We start from the raw sequence: 15,028 nt of genomic DNA on the forward strand, positions 1-15,028 counted from the left end.
TTCTGCCCTCCTGCTAGCATCAGTTTCCTAAATTCTCTAAATAGGAAGTTTAAAAGAACCAAAGAAGAACAATAGGTACCTTCTACCGTCAAACGATCTGCTTGCATATTAGAGTACCCCAAAACAGACAAACTCCATACTGGGAAGATTTTAGTTTCCAGTAAAGTTACTGCACTTCCCCTGTATTTTTTCAAAAGTGTAGTTTTGTTTTTTTGTTTTTTTTTGTTTTTTTAAGTAGGGTTCATGCCCAGCGTGGCGCCTGAACTCACAACACGGAGATCAAGACTTAATGCAGAGATCAAGAGCCGGACACTTAACTAAACCACCCCTGCGCCCCAACAAAAGTCTAGCTTTAAATAAGATTCTCAGGGGCACCTGGGTGACTCAGTCGTTGGGCATCTGCCTTTGACTCAGGTCATGATCCCAGGGTCCTGGGATGGGCCCCATGTTGGCTCCCTGCTCAGTGGGAAGCCTGCCTCTCCCTCCCCGGCTTCCCCTGCTTGTGTTCCCTCTCTTCCTGTCTCTGTGTCAAATAAATAAATAAATAAATAAAATCTAACCAAAAAAAAAAAAAAAAAAAAAGATTCTCAGCTCCTTTGCTACGGGGAATGTACAAATAAAGAAGTTCACTAAATATTTTAATCTGAATTCCTTAAAATACAGTATAATAACAAGTTAAAAACAAAACAAAACTGAGCATTAATCTGAATTCTTGTTTCCCCGAAAAAACAACAAGCAACTGTAGGGATTTTTTTTTTTTTTAAGATTTTTATTTATTTATTTGACAGAGAGAGGTCACAAGTAGGCAGAGAGGCAGGCAGAAAGAAGGGGGAAGCAGGCTCCCTGCTGAGCAAAGCCCAATGTGGGGCTCGATCCCAGGACCCAGAGATCATGACCTGAGCCGAAGGCAGAGGCTTTAACCCACTGAGCCACCCAGGCACCCTCTAGGGATTTATTTTTATAAAATTATTGAAAAGTTCAAAGATGCAGTAAGAACCACATAAATTATTTATCAGTACAATACTACTTCTTAACAATAAGGAGTAGAAAGCATATAGGTCAACTACCAGTAAACTGCATTTAAAAACTATGGTACAGGAATGCCTGGGTGGTATAGTCAGTTAAGCATCTGACTCTTGGTTTCGGCTAGGGTCATGATCTTGGGAGTCATGGCATCAAGCCCTGTGTTGCACTCGGCATGGAGTCTGCTTAAGACTCTCCTTTTAAAATAGATCTTACAAAAAAAAATTATGGTACAGTCATATATCAGAACATTAAGAAGGGAGGACAGATTTGTATGCATTAATAAGGAAAGGTGTCCATAACATACTGTTAAATGAAAAACCAGAAAGAGAACAATATGCTTTCCTATAAGCCATTTATGAAAATAACACACACACATTTATATGTTGTTGTTTTGTTTTGTTTTTAAAAGATTTTATTTATTTACCTGACAGAGAGAGATCACAAGTAGGCAGAGAGGCAGAGAGAGAGGAGAAAGCAGGCTCCCCACCAAGCAGAGAGCCCGATGCGGGGCTCGATCCCAGAACCCTGGGATCATGACCTGAGCCAAAGGCACAGGCTTTAACCCACCGAGCCACCCAGGCGCCCCTATGTTGTTGTTTTTTAAAGGCTATTTAATTTTACTTGACAAGAGAGAGTACAAGCAGGAGGAGTGGCAGGGAGAGGGAGAGGGAGACGCAAGCTCCCCACTGAGCAGGGAGCCCAACATGGGGCTCGATCCCAGGACCACAGGATCATGACCTCGCTGAAGGCAGATACACAACTGACTGCGCCACCCAGGTACCCCTATATGGGCTTTAAAGTGCCTGGAAAGACAATTACAACAGCAATTATTTCTGGATATGAAATTATGTTGGATTACCCAAATATATCATATTAATATTCAGTAAAAAATATTATTTCCCTTTAGGGAAAAAAATCTATCAATTTAACCATGCTAAATGAAAATACTTGAAGTGTACTTCATTCGACACTAAGATAATTTATTTTTTAGAAGACTTATTTATGAGAGAGAGAGAGAAAGAGTGTGTGAGCTGGGGGGCAGTGGGGCAGAGGGAGAGGGGAAGCAGACTCCCCACGGAGTGCAGAGCACCGTGCAGATGGATTTCACAACCCTGACATCATGACCTGAGCACAAAGGGTTGGAAGCTTAACAGACTGAGCCACTCAGGTGCCTGCCACACACCAAGATTCTTTTAAAATTTAACTCATTCTGTTTTAAGTCCATGACATTTCTACAATGCAACCAAAGGTACGGTTAATCAGGAATAAAAATACATTCTTTTCCTACTGCATTGAGTGCAATCAGGCCACTAAAAGTAGACAGGAATAGAATAAATATATGAAAAAGGTTGTATGACTGATTTTTAAAAATTTCCTGTGGATGGGCAAAGGGAAAGAATGAGCTGTGTGGTCAGGTAAACAGTGACTTAGGCCACAGAAACTAACTCAGGACTCTATACAGTAGATGCAGGGCAGTCCTCTGCGAAGAATGGTAAGCCACTGTTCCATTATCTTTACCTCTTGCTATCTTTTCCTCTTATAAATTTAATTTATAAGAGCATGGTTTTTCTTCTATTTTTTTTTTTTTAAAGATTTTATTTGACAGAGAAAGCACAAGTAGGCAGAGTGGTAGGTAGAGGGAGAGGGAGAAGCAGGCCCCTCACTGAGCAAGGTGCCCAGCGCAGGACTCAATCCCAGGACCCTGGGATCATGACCTGAGTCAAAGGCCGATGCTTAACCGACTGCGTCATCCAGGCATCCCAGCATGGTTGTTTTTTTTAAACTCACAGTGTAGCAGGAAAACAGACAAGCAAGCTATTCATTACAGATTGACTGATACGTATGTGAGCAGAAGACTACTGGCACACAAGAGAAGACATGCTTGAATCAGACTTAGGGGAACAAGGAAGGCTTTACAGAAGTGTCCACCCTAAGAAGTGAAAATGTAGCCTTGGAAAAGATGCTTCTCACAGAGAAAAGAATGTAAAATGTCAGGGAATCTGGTCTCTGGATCACAAGGGCAAGACCTAAGGTGGTCTTAGAAGACAACGGGTATACATAGGCCACTGAATAACATTTATCTTTTAAAATTCTGAGATAAATCCCACCATAGGAAGTTGTAAAAACAATAGAGAGGTTCCCCCACTGGTTACATTTTCTGTAACTGCAATTGATTATCACTGAGGGAAAAACACTGGTGGAATGTGTATATAATTCTCTGTCACTTTAGTGCACGTTGTGTATTCCATGTCATCATCATGGCAGTCAAGATACAGAAATGCAGAGAGGCGCCTGAGTGGCTCAACTGGCTAAGTGTCTGCCTTCGGCTCAGGTCGTGATCCCAGTTTCCTGGGACTGAGCCCGTCATCTGGCTCTCTGCTTAGCAAGGAGTCTGCTTCTCCCTTTCCCTCTGCTACTCCTCCTGCTCCCCTGTTTATGCTCTCACTCACTTTCTCTCAAATAAATAATTACTTAAAAAGATACGGAAGTGTAGAAACCTTGTCTGCCTTTATGCTTTCTGGTTTAGAATATAATTGTCTTAAATATTTCCTTTATACACACACACACACACACACACACACACACACACACACAACCATATCACAGACAATGTCGTAAATTTGCTTCAACCACCACAGTTTAGGAAACTCAAGAAGGAAAAATCTACTGTACTGACTTTTTTTTTTTGCTCTTTCCACTTCTCCATCTACTGTGATATTTGAAGATTGCTTCTTTTCAGGAGCCTGGGTGGCTCGGTCAGTTAAGCTGCTGCCTTCTGCTCAGGTCATGATCCCAGGGTCCTGGATTCGAGTACCACATTGGGAGGCGAGAATTCTACCACTGAACCACCAATGCTCGAGTACCACATTGGACTCCTTGCTCAGCATGGAGCCTACCTCTCCCTCTGCCTCTGCCTGTCACTCTCCTTACTTATGCTCTCTCACAAATAAATTTTAAAAACTAAAAAAAAAAAAAAAAAAAGATTGCTTTTCTCATTTTCTATTTCAGGATCTTCTTTAAGCCACTCTTTTTGGGGAGGTCTGCTTAGACACAATTTCTCTTAGTTTTACTTCAACTAAGAGAATATTTTGATCACTCCAGAAGTGTATTTTTGATGTATGTAGTATTGTGGGTTGACAGTTCTTTTCTTTCAGCATTTGAAAAATGCCACTGTCACTAGAATTTTTCTTTTATAGGTAAGAGTTTCCTTCTTGCTGCTTTCAAGATTTTGTCTTTCGGGGGGGGGGTCTTATTTGAGGTCTGTTTGCTTTTTTCAATCTGTAGATTTAGGTCTTTTGTCAAATTTCAGCAAATTCAGTCATTATTTCAGCCCCATACTTTCTTCTGTCCTACTGTGACTGTGACTCAGATCTTCTGTTTTATTCTTTTAGGTCCCTGAGGTTTTGTTCATTTTATTTTAAGTCCTTTTCACTCTATTGCATAGAATAGTAATTATTTTCCATTGTTTTACCTCTCCATCTTACCATTGAGTCCACTGCTATTTTTAACTTATTTTTGTTCTAAAATTTCCACTTACTTTTTTCTATCTTCTTTTTTTAAATCTGCAGAGCCTTTATATCTTTTCATTTGTGTTCATAATTCTCACTGGAGCATTTTATGATGCTGTGCAAACATCTGTGTCAGCTTAGTTGATATCTGTTGATTGGCTTTTTTTTTTTTTTCTTTATTCCAGTTGAGATGGTCCTGGTTCTTTGTATGATAAGTCATTTTCTATTGTATCCTGGATATTTTGGGTTTTATGTTATAAGACTCTGGATCTTATCTCTGACTTCGGTTTTGGAATCCTCCTCTGATACTTGCACCACTGGAAAAAGGAGAATCCTTTTTAGGGTATAATCCCAGGTTCCCCAATCAACCTTTATTGATTTGGAGAGGTGAAGAAGGATACATTATTGCTGGCAAGGGGTAGGAGTTTGGGTTCCCCAATGGGTCTCTGATGGGAAAGGGAAGGCTATATCCATTACTGCAGTTTTTCCTAAGGTATGGGCTGCCATAGTGCACATATTGTCTGTAAGATTTTTATCTTATCTGGTTGCTTCTTTCTTGATCCTCTGGCAGAAAAAAGGGTTTTCGTTATTGTTGTAGTTTGTGCTCTTAAGTGTTTCTGGGTTCCTAGCTTTTACAGACAGACCACAGTTCTGGATGTATGATGAAAACAGGGAACTTAGAGAACTCACTGCTATGTACTACCTTGGGTCACAGGGTCACTAGCATATCTGCTACCTTTCAGAATCTTCATTATTTTTGTTTTCTATATAATGTTCAAGATTTCTTGCTCTATTTGTCAGGAGGAATATGAAGAACTATACCTTCAAATTGTGCCTTGAGATTTCATGACCATGTCATATCCAACTGAACTGATGTACTGCAATTTACATAGGATTTTACAGAACATTTAGCTGGTTTCAATTTTTTTTTTTTTGTCATTATAAATACTGTTGAACCAATGATCTTGGTGTACAATGATTATTTTCTTTTTTTAAAGATTTTATTTATTTATTTGACAGAGAAAGAGAGATCACAAGTAGGTGAGGGTGGGGGAATGGGGCTGGGGAGCAGGCTCCCTGCTGAGCAGAGAGCCTGACACAGGGCTTGATCCCAGGACCCTGAGATCATGACCTGAGCAGAAGGCAGAGGCTTAACCCACTGAGCCACCCAGGTGCGCCTACAATGATTATTTTCTTAGGATGAATTTCATAGTGAGAAAATATTTAGTCAGAGGAACTACCTAGTTTAAGGTACCTGGAATTTGCCAAACTGCCCTCCAGAATGTGTAGTCTTCGTGGAATATGGAACATTCTCCTTTACCTTGCATTAGAGTTAGGGTATTTGAGCATGTTTGCCTCCTGGTACAGTTAGGGACTACTAGCACTCTACTTGTTACATACCAGAAATATGAAATTCACACAGGTGAACTATACTCCAGGTACCTAACTGTAGTCTTTTCTTACTTGCCTAATGAAGTCTCCTCCACATGGAACAACTGTTCCATTTACATCTGCCTGCCTAAATCTTAACCATACTTTTTAAAGATTTTTATTTATTTGACAGACAGAGATCACAAGTAGACAGAGAGCCAAGCAGAGAGAGAAGGGAGGTGGGGAAGCAGGCTCCCTGCCAAGCAGAGAGCCCGATGTGGGGCTCGATCCCAGGACCCTGGGATCACGACCCGAGCCGAAGGCAGAGGCTTTAACCCACTGAGCCAGGAAGGCGCCCCAAATGGGTATTATTTTAACGAACATTTCTTTTTCTGCAACTTCTCCAAATAAATTTATAGTTTCAACAACAATTGCTCTATACATTCTTAGTATTTGTGACCCCTCAAAATCTGTAGGTTGAAACCTACAATTCTCCAATGTGTTCATATTTAGAGGTGGAGCCTTTGGAAGATGATTAGGTCACAAGGGCAGAGCTCATAGGAATGGCATTTGTGCCCTTACAAAAGAGACCCTGAAGGGCACCTGGGTGGCTCAGTTGATTAAGCATCTGCCTTTGGCTCAGGTCATGATCCCAAGGTCCTGGGATCAAGCCTGCATCAGGCTCCCTGCTCAGCGGGAAGCCTACATCTCCCTCTCCCACTCCCCCTGCTTGTATTCACTCTGTCAAATAAATAAAGGAAATTGTTGTTTTTTTTTTTTTTAAAGAGATGGAGCTTGAGAGATCTCCCTTGCTCCTTTGGCCCTGTGAGGACACACTTACAAGATTGCCACCTAAGAGTTAGGAGTAGGCTCTCACTGAATAGAAAATCTATGGCACCACTTACCAACCTCCAGAACTATAAGGTAAATGACTGTTGTTTATAACTCACCCCGTGTTTGGTATCTAACAGCCTGAACAGACTGGGTCACTAATCTTTACAAAAATGCCAGTATATGAGAGTATAAATTAGTATAACACATAGGAAAACCAATGGCCTTATATACTGAATTGGTATATAGGCATACCTTATGAAATCCCAATTCCATTGATCAGTGAGATGCTTGCACTGCAATGTAAGAATGCTTACATACAGAAAAGAGTTAATACAGCAGGTTTAAAACTGATAATCTAAAAAAAGGGTGCTTATAAGACTGGGTCACTGGCTGGCACCTATGAACTCGGCTGACAAACAGTTTCCCATATGGATATAAAAGCATCCCTAACCAAAAAGTTAGAAGTATCCCAGGGATGCAACAGAAGACGAATGGACAAGCAAAATATGGCACTTGCACGCAATGGAGTATTTTCAGCCATAAGAAAGTAGAAACATCTGACAAACACTACAACATGGATGAAACTTTTTTTTAAAAGATTTTATTTATTCGTCAGAGAGAAACAGACAGCACAAGCAGGGAGAAAACAGAGGGAGAAGCAGACTCCCCTAACAGACTCCCCGATGAGCAGAAAGCTCGATTCGGGACTCTATCTCAGGACTCTGGGATCAGGATCAGGACCTGGGCCGAAGGCAGCCGCTTAAATGACTGAGCCACCCAGGTGCCCCAACATGGATGAACCCTGAGGACACTATGCTTGGTGAAGTAAGTCAGCTATAAAAAGACAAATACTGGGACGCCTGGGTGGCTCAGTTGGTTAAGCAGCTGCCTTCGGCTCAGGTCATGATCCCAGCATCCTGGGATCGAGTCCCACATCGGGCTCCTTGCTCTGTGGGGAGCCTGCTTCTCCCTCTGCCTCTGCCTGCCATTCTGTCTGCCTGTGCTCGCTCGCTCTCTCTCTCTCATAAATAAATTTTAAAAAAAATCTTAAAAAAAAAAAAGACAAATACTGTATGATTCTACTTAAATGAGGTATCTAGAGTAGTCAAGTATAATGATGGCTATTGGGAACTAAGGAGGAAAGAATAGGGAGTTATTATTTAATGGCATGAAGTTTCAGTTTTGTTTGATTAAGAGTTCTTGAGGTGGATAGTAGTGATGGTTGCACAAACATGGATACACTCATATCACTGAATTGCACACTTAAAAATGGGTAAGTTGGTAAAATTTTTTACATGGATTTTTACCACCTACTAATGACACCATGAGAAAAATAACCCAAGCATGGCCATTTAAAGTAGATAACTGGCTACGCCTACATATAAATACTTCTGTACTAAATTTTTTTATTTTTGCAAATGAGGTCTATCTTTTTTGTTTTTTAAAGATTTATTTATTTGAGAGAGTGAAAATGAGAGAGATCACAGAGGGAGCGGGAGAAGCAGGCTCTCCAATGAGCAGAGGGCCCAATGCAAAACTCTAACCCAGAACCCTAGGATTATGACCTGAACTGAAAGCAGCTGCTTAACCAACTGAGCCACACAGGTGCCCTTATCATTTTTTCCTTCTACTCTTAAATTACCTTCAACCATAGGCTCACTTAAAGTAATCTGTTGTTAGAATGGTATGACATTCTGATGTGTAAGACTTTGCTTCCAATTACGTTCAAACTCACTTTGATAGTTAAGTCCAAGTTTGTTACTCTAGATTCATTAGTGTAAAATTGGACCAGAAACAATTTTTCCCCCAAAACAAAACAAAAAACCAACCCCCCCCCCCAAAAAAAAGCTTTCCTAACTGATAAAGGTGGCTGACTGTGCAGAGACTGTTTTAGCAAACAATGTGGTTTCTGCTGAATACGGATTTTCCTTCTGGAAATCTGAAATTTCAGTAGGTGCTGGCAAACAGTGCCTATGTACCCAGATACTAGTAAAAACCTTGGACACTAAGTCTCTAATAGGTTTCCCTAGGCAAAAACATCACACATATGTTGCTGCATTTTCATTGCTGGGGGAAGAATGAGCTGTGTGATCATTCATTTAAGAGAAAAAGCATAAGGAAGCCTGCAGATAGATTTCTCCAGATTCCATCAGTATGGAATCTCCTTTATGGATTCCCGGATCTCCTTTATAATCCAGCTGTGTAACTTTATGCGTACATAATGTAATAAATATTAGTTGTGAGTACAACTATATGCTAAGTCCTATGAATTCATTTAACAAATCTCAGAACCTGAATGGTTCTGAGGTCCTAACACTGTATCAAAACTCAAACTCCAATGTGCATCAAGAGCACAAAGTACAAACTGTGGCATATTCCTGTAATAAAATACCTATGAAAATGAACAACCTCAGCTCTAAAATACAAAAGGGATCGAATCTGAAATGATGAAAAAGTAATTTATTGTATTTTGCCTTGTATGAAAGTTGTCTCTTCTAAACTAAGACTGAGAAATCTTTTAAGGTGACAGTTCTCTTTATTTTTAAGGTTTTTTTTTTTTTTTTTTAAGATTTTATTTATTTGACACAGAGAGACAGCACAAGCAGGGGGAGTGGAAGCAAGAGAGGGAGAAGCAGGCCTCCCACTGAGCAGGGAACCCAATCCCAGGACACTGGGATCATGACCTGAGCCAAAGGCATATACTTAACTGACTGAGCCACCCAGGCGCCCCCAAGGTTAGCAGTTCTTCGACTTCTAAACCTCAGACTCCCTCTAATTCATGTGGGTTATATATATCAGTAATCCCAATATTAAAAATTTAAAGTTGAGTACTTGAAAACTATCTTTTACTAACCCATTTCAAAATAATTTTATTTTTGCAAAAATGTAGTAAGAACGGCACTGTCATTACAGTTTTGCAAGTCTTTTTAATATCTAGGTTATGAAAAGACACCTGCGTTCTCCCATTTACTTCTGCATTTAATCCACTGAATCAACCTATATTATGCAGCTTCTAGAAAATTCCACGATATGCTCAAGATAAAGTAAGAATGAAAAGACAAGTAACATCTTAGTACTATTACTTTATTTTTTTAGGTAGGCTGCATGCCCAGTGAGGAGCCCAATGCAGGGCGCGATCAAGAGTCAGATGCTTAACTGACTGTGCACCAGGTTGATCCACATCTTAGTATTATTATGAAAATAAGGGCACCTGGGTGGCACAGTTGGTTGAGCATCTGACTCTCAGTTTTGGCTCAGGTCCTGATCTCAAGGTCGTGAAATTGAGCCCTACACTGGGTTTTGAGATCAGCAGAGTCTTCTTCAGATTTTCCCTCTCTCTCCCTCTGTCCCTCTCACTCAGGCGCTCTAAAATAAATAAATCAATCTTAAAAAAAGAGTGGGGGGAAGAAAATAATTTTGACCTCCTGGACTTCCTGGAGAGATCTGGGGAAATCCCAGGAGTCCCTGATTACACTGAGAACTACAACGTTAAGGCTTAGTACTGTGACTTGTAAAGGTCAACATGCACCACCACAGGGTACTTTTTCAAGAGGTATATCTTGAAGAATTCAATTTACAAAAATACTGAACTGTCAGTACTTTCCTTATATACACTAAGAGTCAAACCCCACCCAGATGTCTATGTTAGAACATCATTACCTCACTCACTATAGAAAGAAAAATTATGTGTACACTGAAAATTCTAGAGAAAAGTCCATTTGCATGAGGAGCTGAAGAATGTCATCCCTTTGATACTATTTAGACTATGAGACTTATAATTTTACAAATTACTGTTCTGAAAATTAAACTCCCTGCTTTTCTTTTCTCTTAGGTTTGGAAACAATATGCTGGACCCTGAATATATGCCAAATATATTAAGTTACAAAATCTTGTATTAACTTGGTTGAACCTCAGTGGCCTGTTGAAACTCAGTCTTTAGACAACTTCAAAGCTACTTATTGGAATTAAATCAACACCTTAAGAAATAAGGTAAACATTCTAGATTTGTTTCTTGAATAAACACTGTTATCCATAATTGAAACCCACAGTTCTATACTTCCATACAAGTTACATAACTGTATTAGTCTGTAGATATTGCCATGTTGCTACAGGTTTGCTAGCTGGGGATCAGAGCCACATACTTAAGTAGCTGTGGACAGCAACACTATACTTACCACCAGTGCTAGAACAAGAGTCCGCACCTTCTCCCCAATCTCAGGCGAGATGTCATTGCCAAACTGTTGCAGAGTGGTAAGGAAGCGTTTCAATTTGCTGAGCTGCCGAGCACCACAAGTGGCTGGCAATTGTTGATTTGTTAGTGCAGATGATGTGGAAGAGGCAGGACCATTGCTGAATCTCTGCGGTGGTGATGGGGCACCATTCAGGGTAGGAGGAGAATGGTTGATGCCATTGCTTACTATAAAAGAAAGCCAAAATGAAAGACTGTGTAAGTGCAAATCACATGGACCTTTGTGAATTTCTTCTTGTTTGCATTAACTGTCCTTTACTCACCTGAATTTTGTAAAGCACATATTAAGAGTATATTAAGAAACTGTTTCTGCCTTTAATGAGACGACTACATAGTGAGACAGAGGACTACCAGGCAAAAAAATGGTAACAGAATAACAAAACGTGTTAAAATAGAAGAGTATGAAGTGTTTTAAGAATACAGAGAATGGATATCTAACTATAGTTGCTATGGGCAGGGGTAAATAGCGTTAAGATTTCCTGCAACAGGTATTGCATGAGATGGATCTGGTAGAACACATTATCTCCATTGACTGGATACATACACACATCTTTTATGTTGCATCTCCTTCCTACTCTTAGGGTTCCAAAGAAGTTAAGGAGTCAGTTACATTGTACATTACAATACATGCTACACTGTCAGTTACAATGTAGCATGCAAACAGACACCAGAGTTCTGTTTAAGTGAAAAATGTGGTGTGTGTTTGTTTGTTTTTAGAGAAACGGTTTTCTAGGCTATAGATTTAATGACCTATTCCTGCACTGAGATATGTATTTCATGGACCATTCAGAATACTCAAGCCCAGCAGTTTCTCTGTGCCAAATTCTTGGTCACTCAATAAAGCATGTTACAGCCACTACACAGGACACCGACATTCCATTTTCCCACTGTTCTCAGTCATTTGTTGCTAGATTTTAATTTGGAACACCACCTTAAAGCTAAATTCTTGGAGGTATTAAGTAAATTTCTCCTTCACTAACAGTGAAATAAAATCACCTGGTGCCTAAGTGTCAGCAGATTTTCACTTAATCATATACAGGCTTGAAAGTCTAGAAGGTAAAACTACAACATTTTATCTAAAAACAAAAACAATTTAAGTCAAGACTTAAGCCAAATTTAAAGAGCCCAATTATTTAATCTTTACCCAACTTAGAACTGACATTTACACTTATATTGGGCTCAATGCCAAGTCTTTAATCATGAAAAATCTTCCACTTCCCTTCTTCCTCCATGCCAGTCATAGTTGGTCAGCCAGCCCTACTGCTCCTACTTTTTAACTGACCCTGATTCAAATTTGATCTGGCAAACTCTTCCTCATGTTATGTATGCTCAGAGATCACCTGTATTAAGAAATATTCTTGAGCACCTGGGTGGTTCAGTTGCTTAATTAAGGGTGTGCCTTCAGCTCAGGTCATAATCCCAGGGTCCTGGGATTATCATTATCATTATCCTCATCCGAGGGTCCCACATCAGACTCCCTGTTCTGCAGGGAGTCTGCTTCTCCCTCTCCTTCCCCACCCCCTACCCGGCTCATGCTCTCTCTCAAAAAAATAAATAAAATCTTAAAAGAGAGAGAGAGAGAGAGAGAGAGAGAGAGAAAGAAACATTCTTTAACAGCTTCTGTTGCTGCACATTAAGGTAAACCCTGGTAGATTTTTTAACTCTTCTCTGTGTTACCTATAGATGCTTCCACTATGTTATTATCTCTCTCTATATTTGCACTGTCTTAACAGTCTGTGTACTTCTTGATGAATACTGTGTTATAAATCTGTATATAGTGTAATTAGTCAAGTTTTGTAAACTGCCTATGCCATATATATATGGGTTTTGTTCATGAGCTAGCGAAGTATAAGTGTTGAGGGAAAAAATGCTGAATGATCCACTTCATGAAACAACAGGCTAAGAAAGCGAGGTTACATTTTCTTCTTTACCTTCCATTAAGCGAGATCACTAGAACTAGTGGAAGGGAAAGCTTAACGCTCAACCTCAGCAATCCAGAAAATTAGTTGCAATGATCTGTTATTTCTCTGTGTTCACAGAAAGGTCAAGTGCCATTGAAGAACTGCCCCCTTGAAAGAAACCCGTAAAAATAATACATGACTGTGCTTTTTAGCCACTCTGACAATCAGACAGGCTTTTCAGTCTCTTTTGTTCAAGTGTATGAGCACATTTTCCAAAATAAAACAGATCTACCACCAAGCAGTCAAATATGGAGGTTAAAAAGGGCTGAGTTTACATATACATATTCCTACTGTCTGTTATTTTGAAATGTGAATGGGAGTCTAGGTTTAACTGTTTATTTCAAGACAGTAACTTTATCTAAGGACGTAAAACTTAAAGACATAAATACAATTTTTTTTAATAGTTTTTTTTTTTTTTTTTTTGACAGAGATCACAAGTAGGCAGTGTGGCAGGCAGAGAGAGAGGAGGAAGCAGGCTCCCTGCTGAGCAGAGAGCCTGATATGGGGCTCGATCCCAGGACCCTGGGACCATGACCTGAGCCGAAGGCAGAGGCTTTAACCCACTGAGCAACCCAGGCGCCCCCTAAATAGAATTTTTAAAAGGATATAAAACTTTATTTCATTCTCTCTGGCTCAGACTGCTGCAGTTGCTACTCACTCAATTTCAAATGTTTTGGAAATGTAATAATCAAAGATTCTGTTAAAGCTGTACTCCCTAGATTCTTGTCTTTTAAAATAACAAAAGCAAACCCCACAAATGTGTGAGCAAAAATAATTGTGTAAACTTACGTAACAGCATTTAAAAAAGAAAATGCATACAGCACCTAGCACAGTACTCTGACGCACTGTGGGCACTCCACAAATAGCAAGTGTCTTCTGCTTTATGAGGCAAAATATCTGTAACAGAGTCATGAGGCACTGGAGGTATGGGCATGGAAAGGCAGAAAAACTCAGATTAAAATCGAGACATGTATATACGTATGTTTAGATTCTACACTGGGTTTTCTTCTGATTTTTGTTTGTTTAAGTATACACATGTGTAGGACTAACTGTGCAGTTAAAGGGTTTCTGAAGATTCAACTTTGTTAAATACTACCAAATAATTTTCTCATACTCAAACAATGTATGAAGTGTTCAGGTAATGCCACATATGCTCACCAAAACTTGGTATTTTTCTATTTTGAACATTCTTTCAGATGAAGACAGTATTATATTGGGTTTTAGTTTGCATTTCCTTGATGACTAGTAAAGCTGAACATCTATTATGCATTTACTGGTTAATATAATTCTTATGGACCCAATTATGTCCCCCACAAATTCCTATGTTGTAGTTCTAAGCCCCAGTGACTGTATTTGGATACAAGAGTTTTTAAAGGTTAAACGAGGTCATGTGGGTGGTCCCTGATCCAGTATGACTATTGTCCTTATAAGACGAGGAAAGGACAGCTGGTATACATGTGCAGAGGCAAGGCCATGGGAAGACACAGTAGAAGTGTAGCTATCTGCAAGCCAAGGAGAGAGGCCTCAGAAGAAATCAAGCCTACTGACACCTTGATCTTGGACTTCTTGACTCCAGAACTGTGAAAAAAATAAATTTCTATTGTTTAAGCCATCCAGTCTATGGTATTTTGTTATGGCAACCCCGGCAAACTTAACACAATACTCATTCTCTTTTGTAAAGAGCCTTACCAGGGCACCTGGGTGGCTCAGTTGGTTAAGCCTCTGACTCTTCATTTTGGCAAAGGTCATATTCTCAGGGTTGTGAGGTCAAGCCCTATGCTGGGCACGGAGCCGTCTTAAGATTCTCTCTCTCCCTCTCCCTCTGTCCATCCCCTCCTGTCCCCTCCCTTAAAAATTAAAGAAAAAAAAAAAAGCCTTACCATGATAGCCCAAGCATACTTTTAGAAGTTGTTTGGTAATTATATGAAAGTTACTTTGACTCCTATAAATCAATATAATAATTTGTTTTTTCAAGTAGGCTATTGGGGCCTGAACTCACCAATGTGAGATCAAGACCTGAGTAGAAATTAAGAGTCAGAAACTTAACCAACTGAGCCACATAGGCACCTCTCAATATA

At 39.8% G+C, this 15,028-nt stretch overlaps 1 protein-coding gene across 4 annotated transcripts in view; it reads right to left on the reverse strand.

Annotated features, from left to right (window-relative positions):
• CBFA2T2 (CBFA2/RUNX1 partner transcriptional co-repressor 2) overlaps positions 1–15,028 on the reverse strand; it is a 159,354-nt gene that overhangs the window by 29,314 nt on the left and 115,012 nt on the right. For 3 of the 4 annotated variants that reach the window (XM_032858878.1, XM_032858877.1, XM_032858879.1), the window contains exon 3: positions 10,916–11,157. In XM_032858878.1, the coding sequence (XP_032714769.1) occupies positions 10,916–11,157 (242 nt within the window). Of the gene's footprint in view, positions 1–10,915; positions 11,158–13,774; positions 13,878–15,028 lie in introns of those variants that run through there. The other variant, XM_032858880.1, reaches the window with a different exon arrangement.

This window comes from Lontra canadensis, unplaced genomic scaffold, assembly GCF_010015895.1.
Source record: "Lontra canadensis isolate GAN:19392208 unplaced genomic scaffold, GSC_riverotter_1.0 scaffold16, whole genome shotgun sequence".
In the NCBI taxonomy this organism is placed as follows: Eukaryota; Metazoa; Chordata; class Mammalia; order Carnivora; family Mustelidae; genus Lontra; species Lontra canadensis.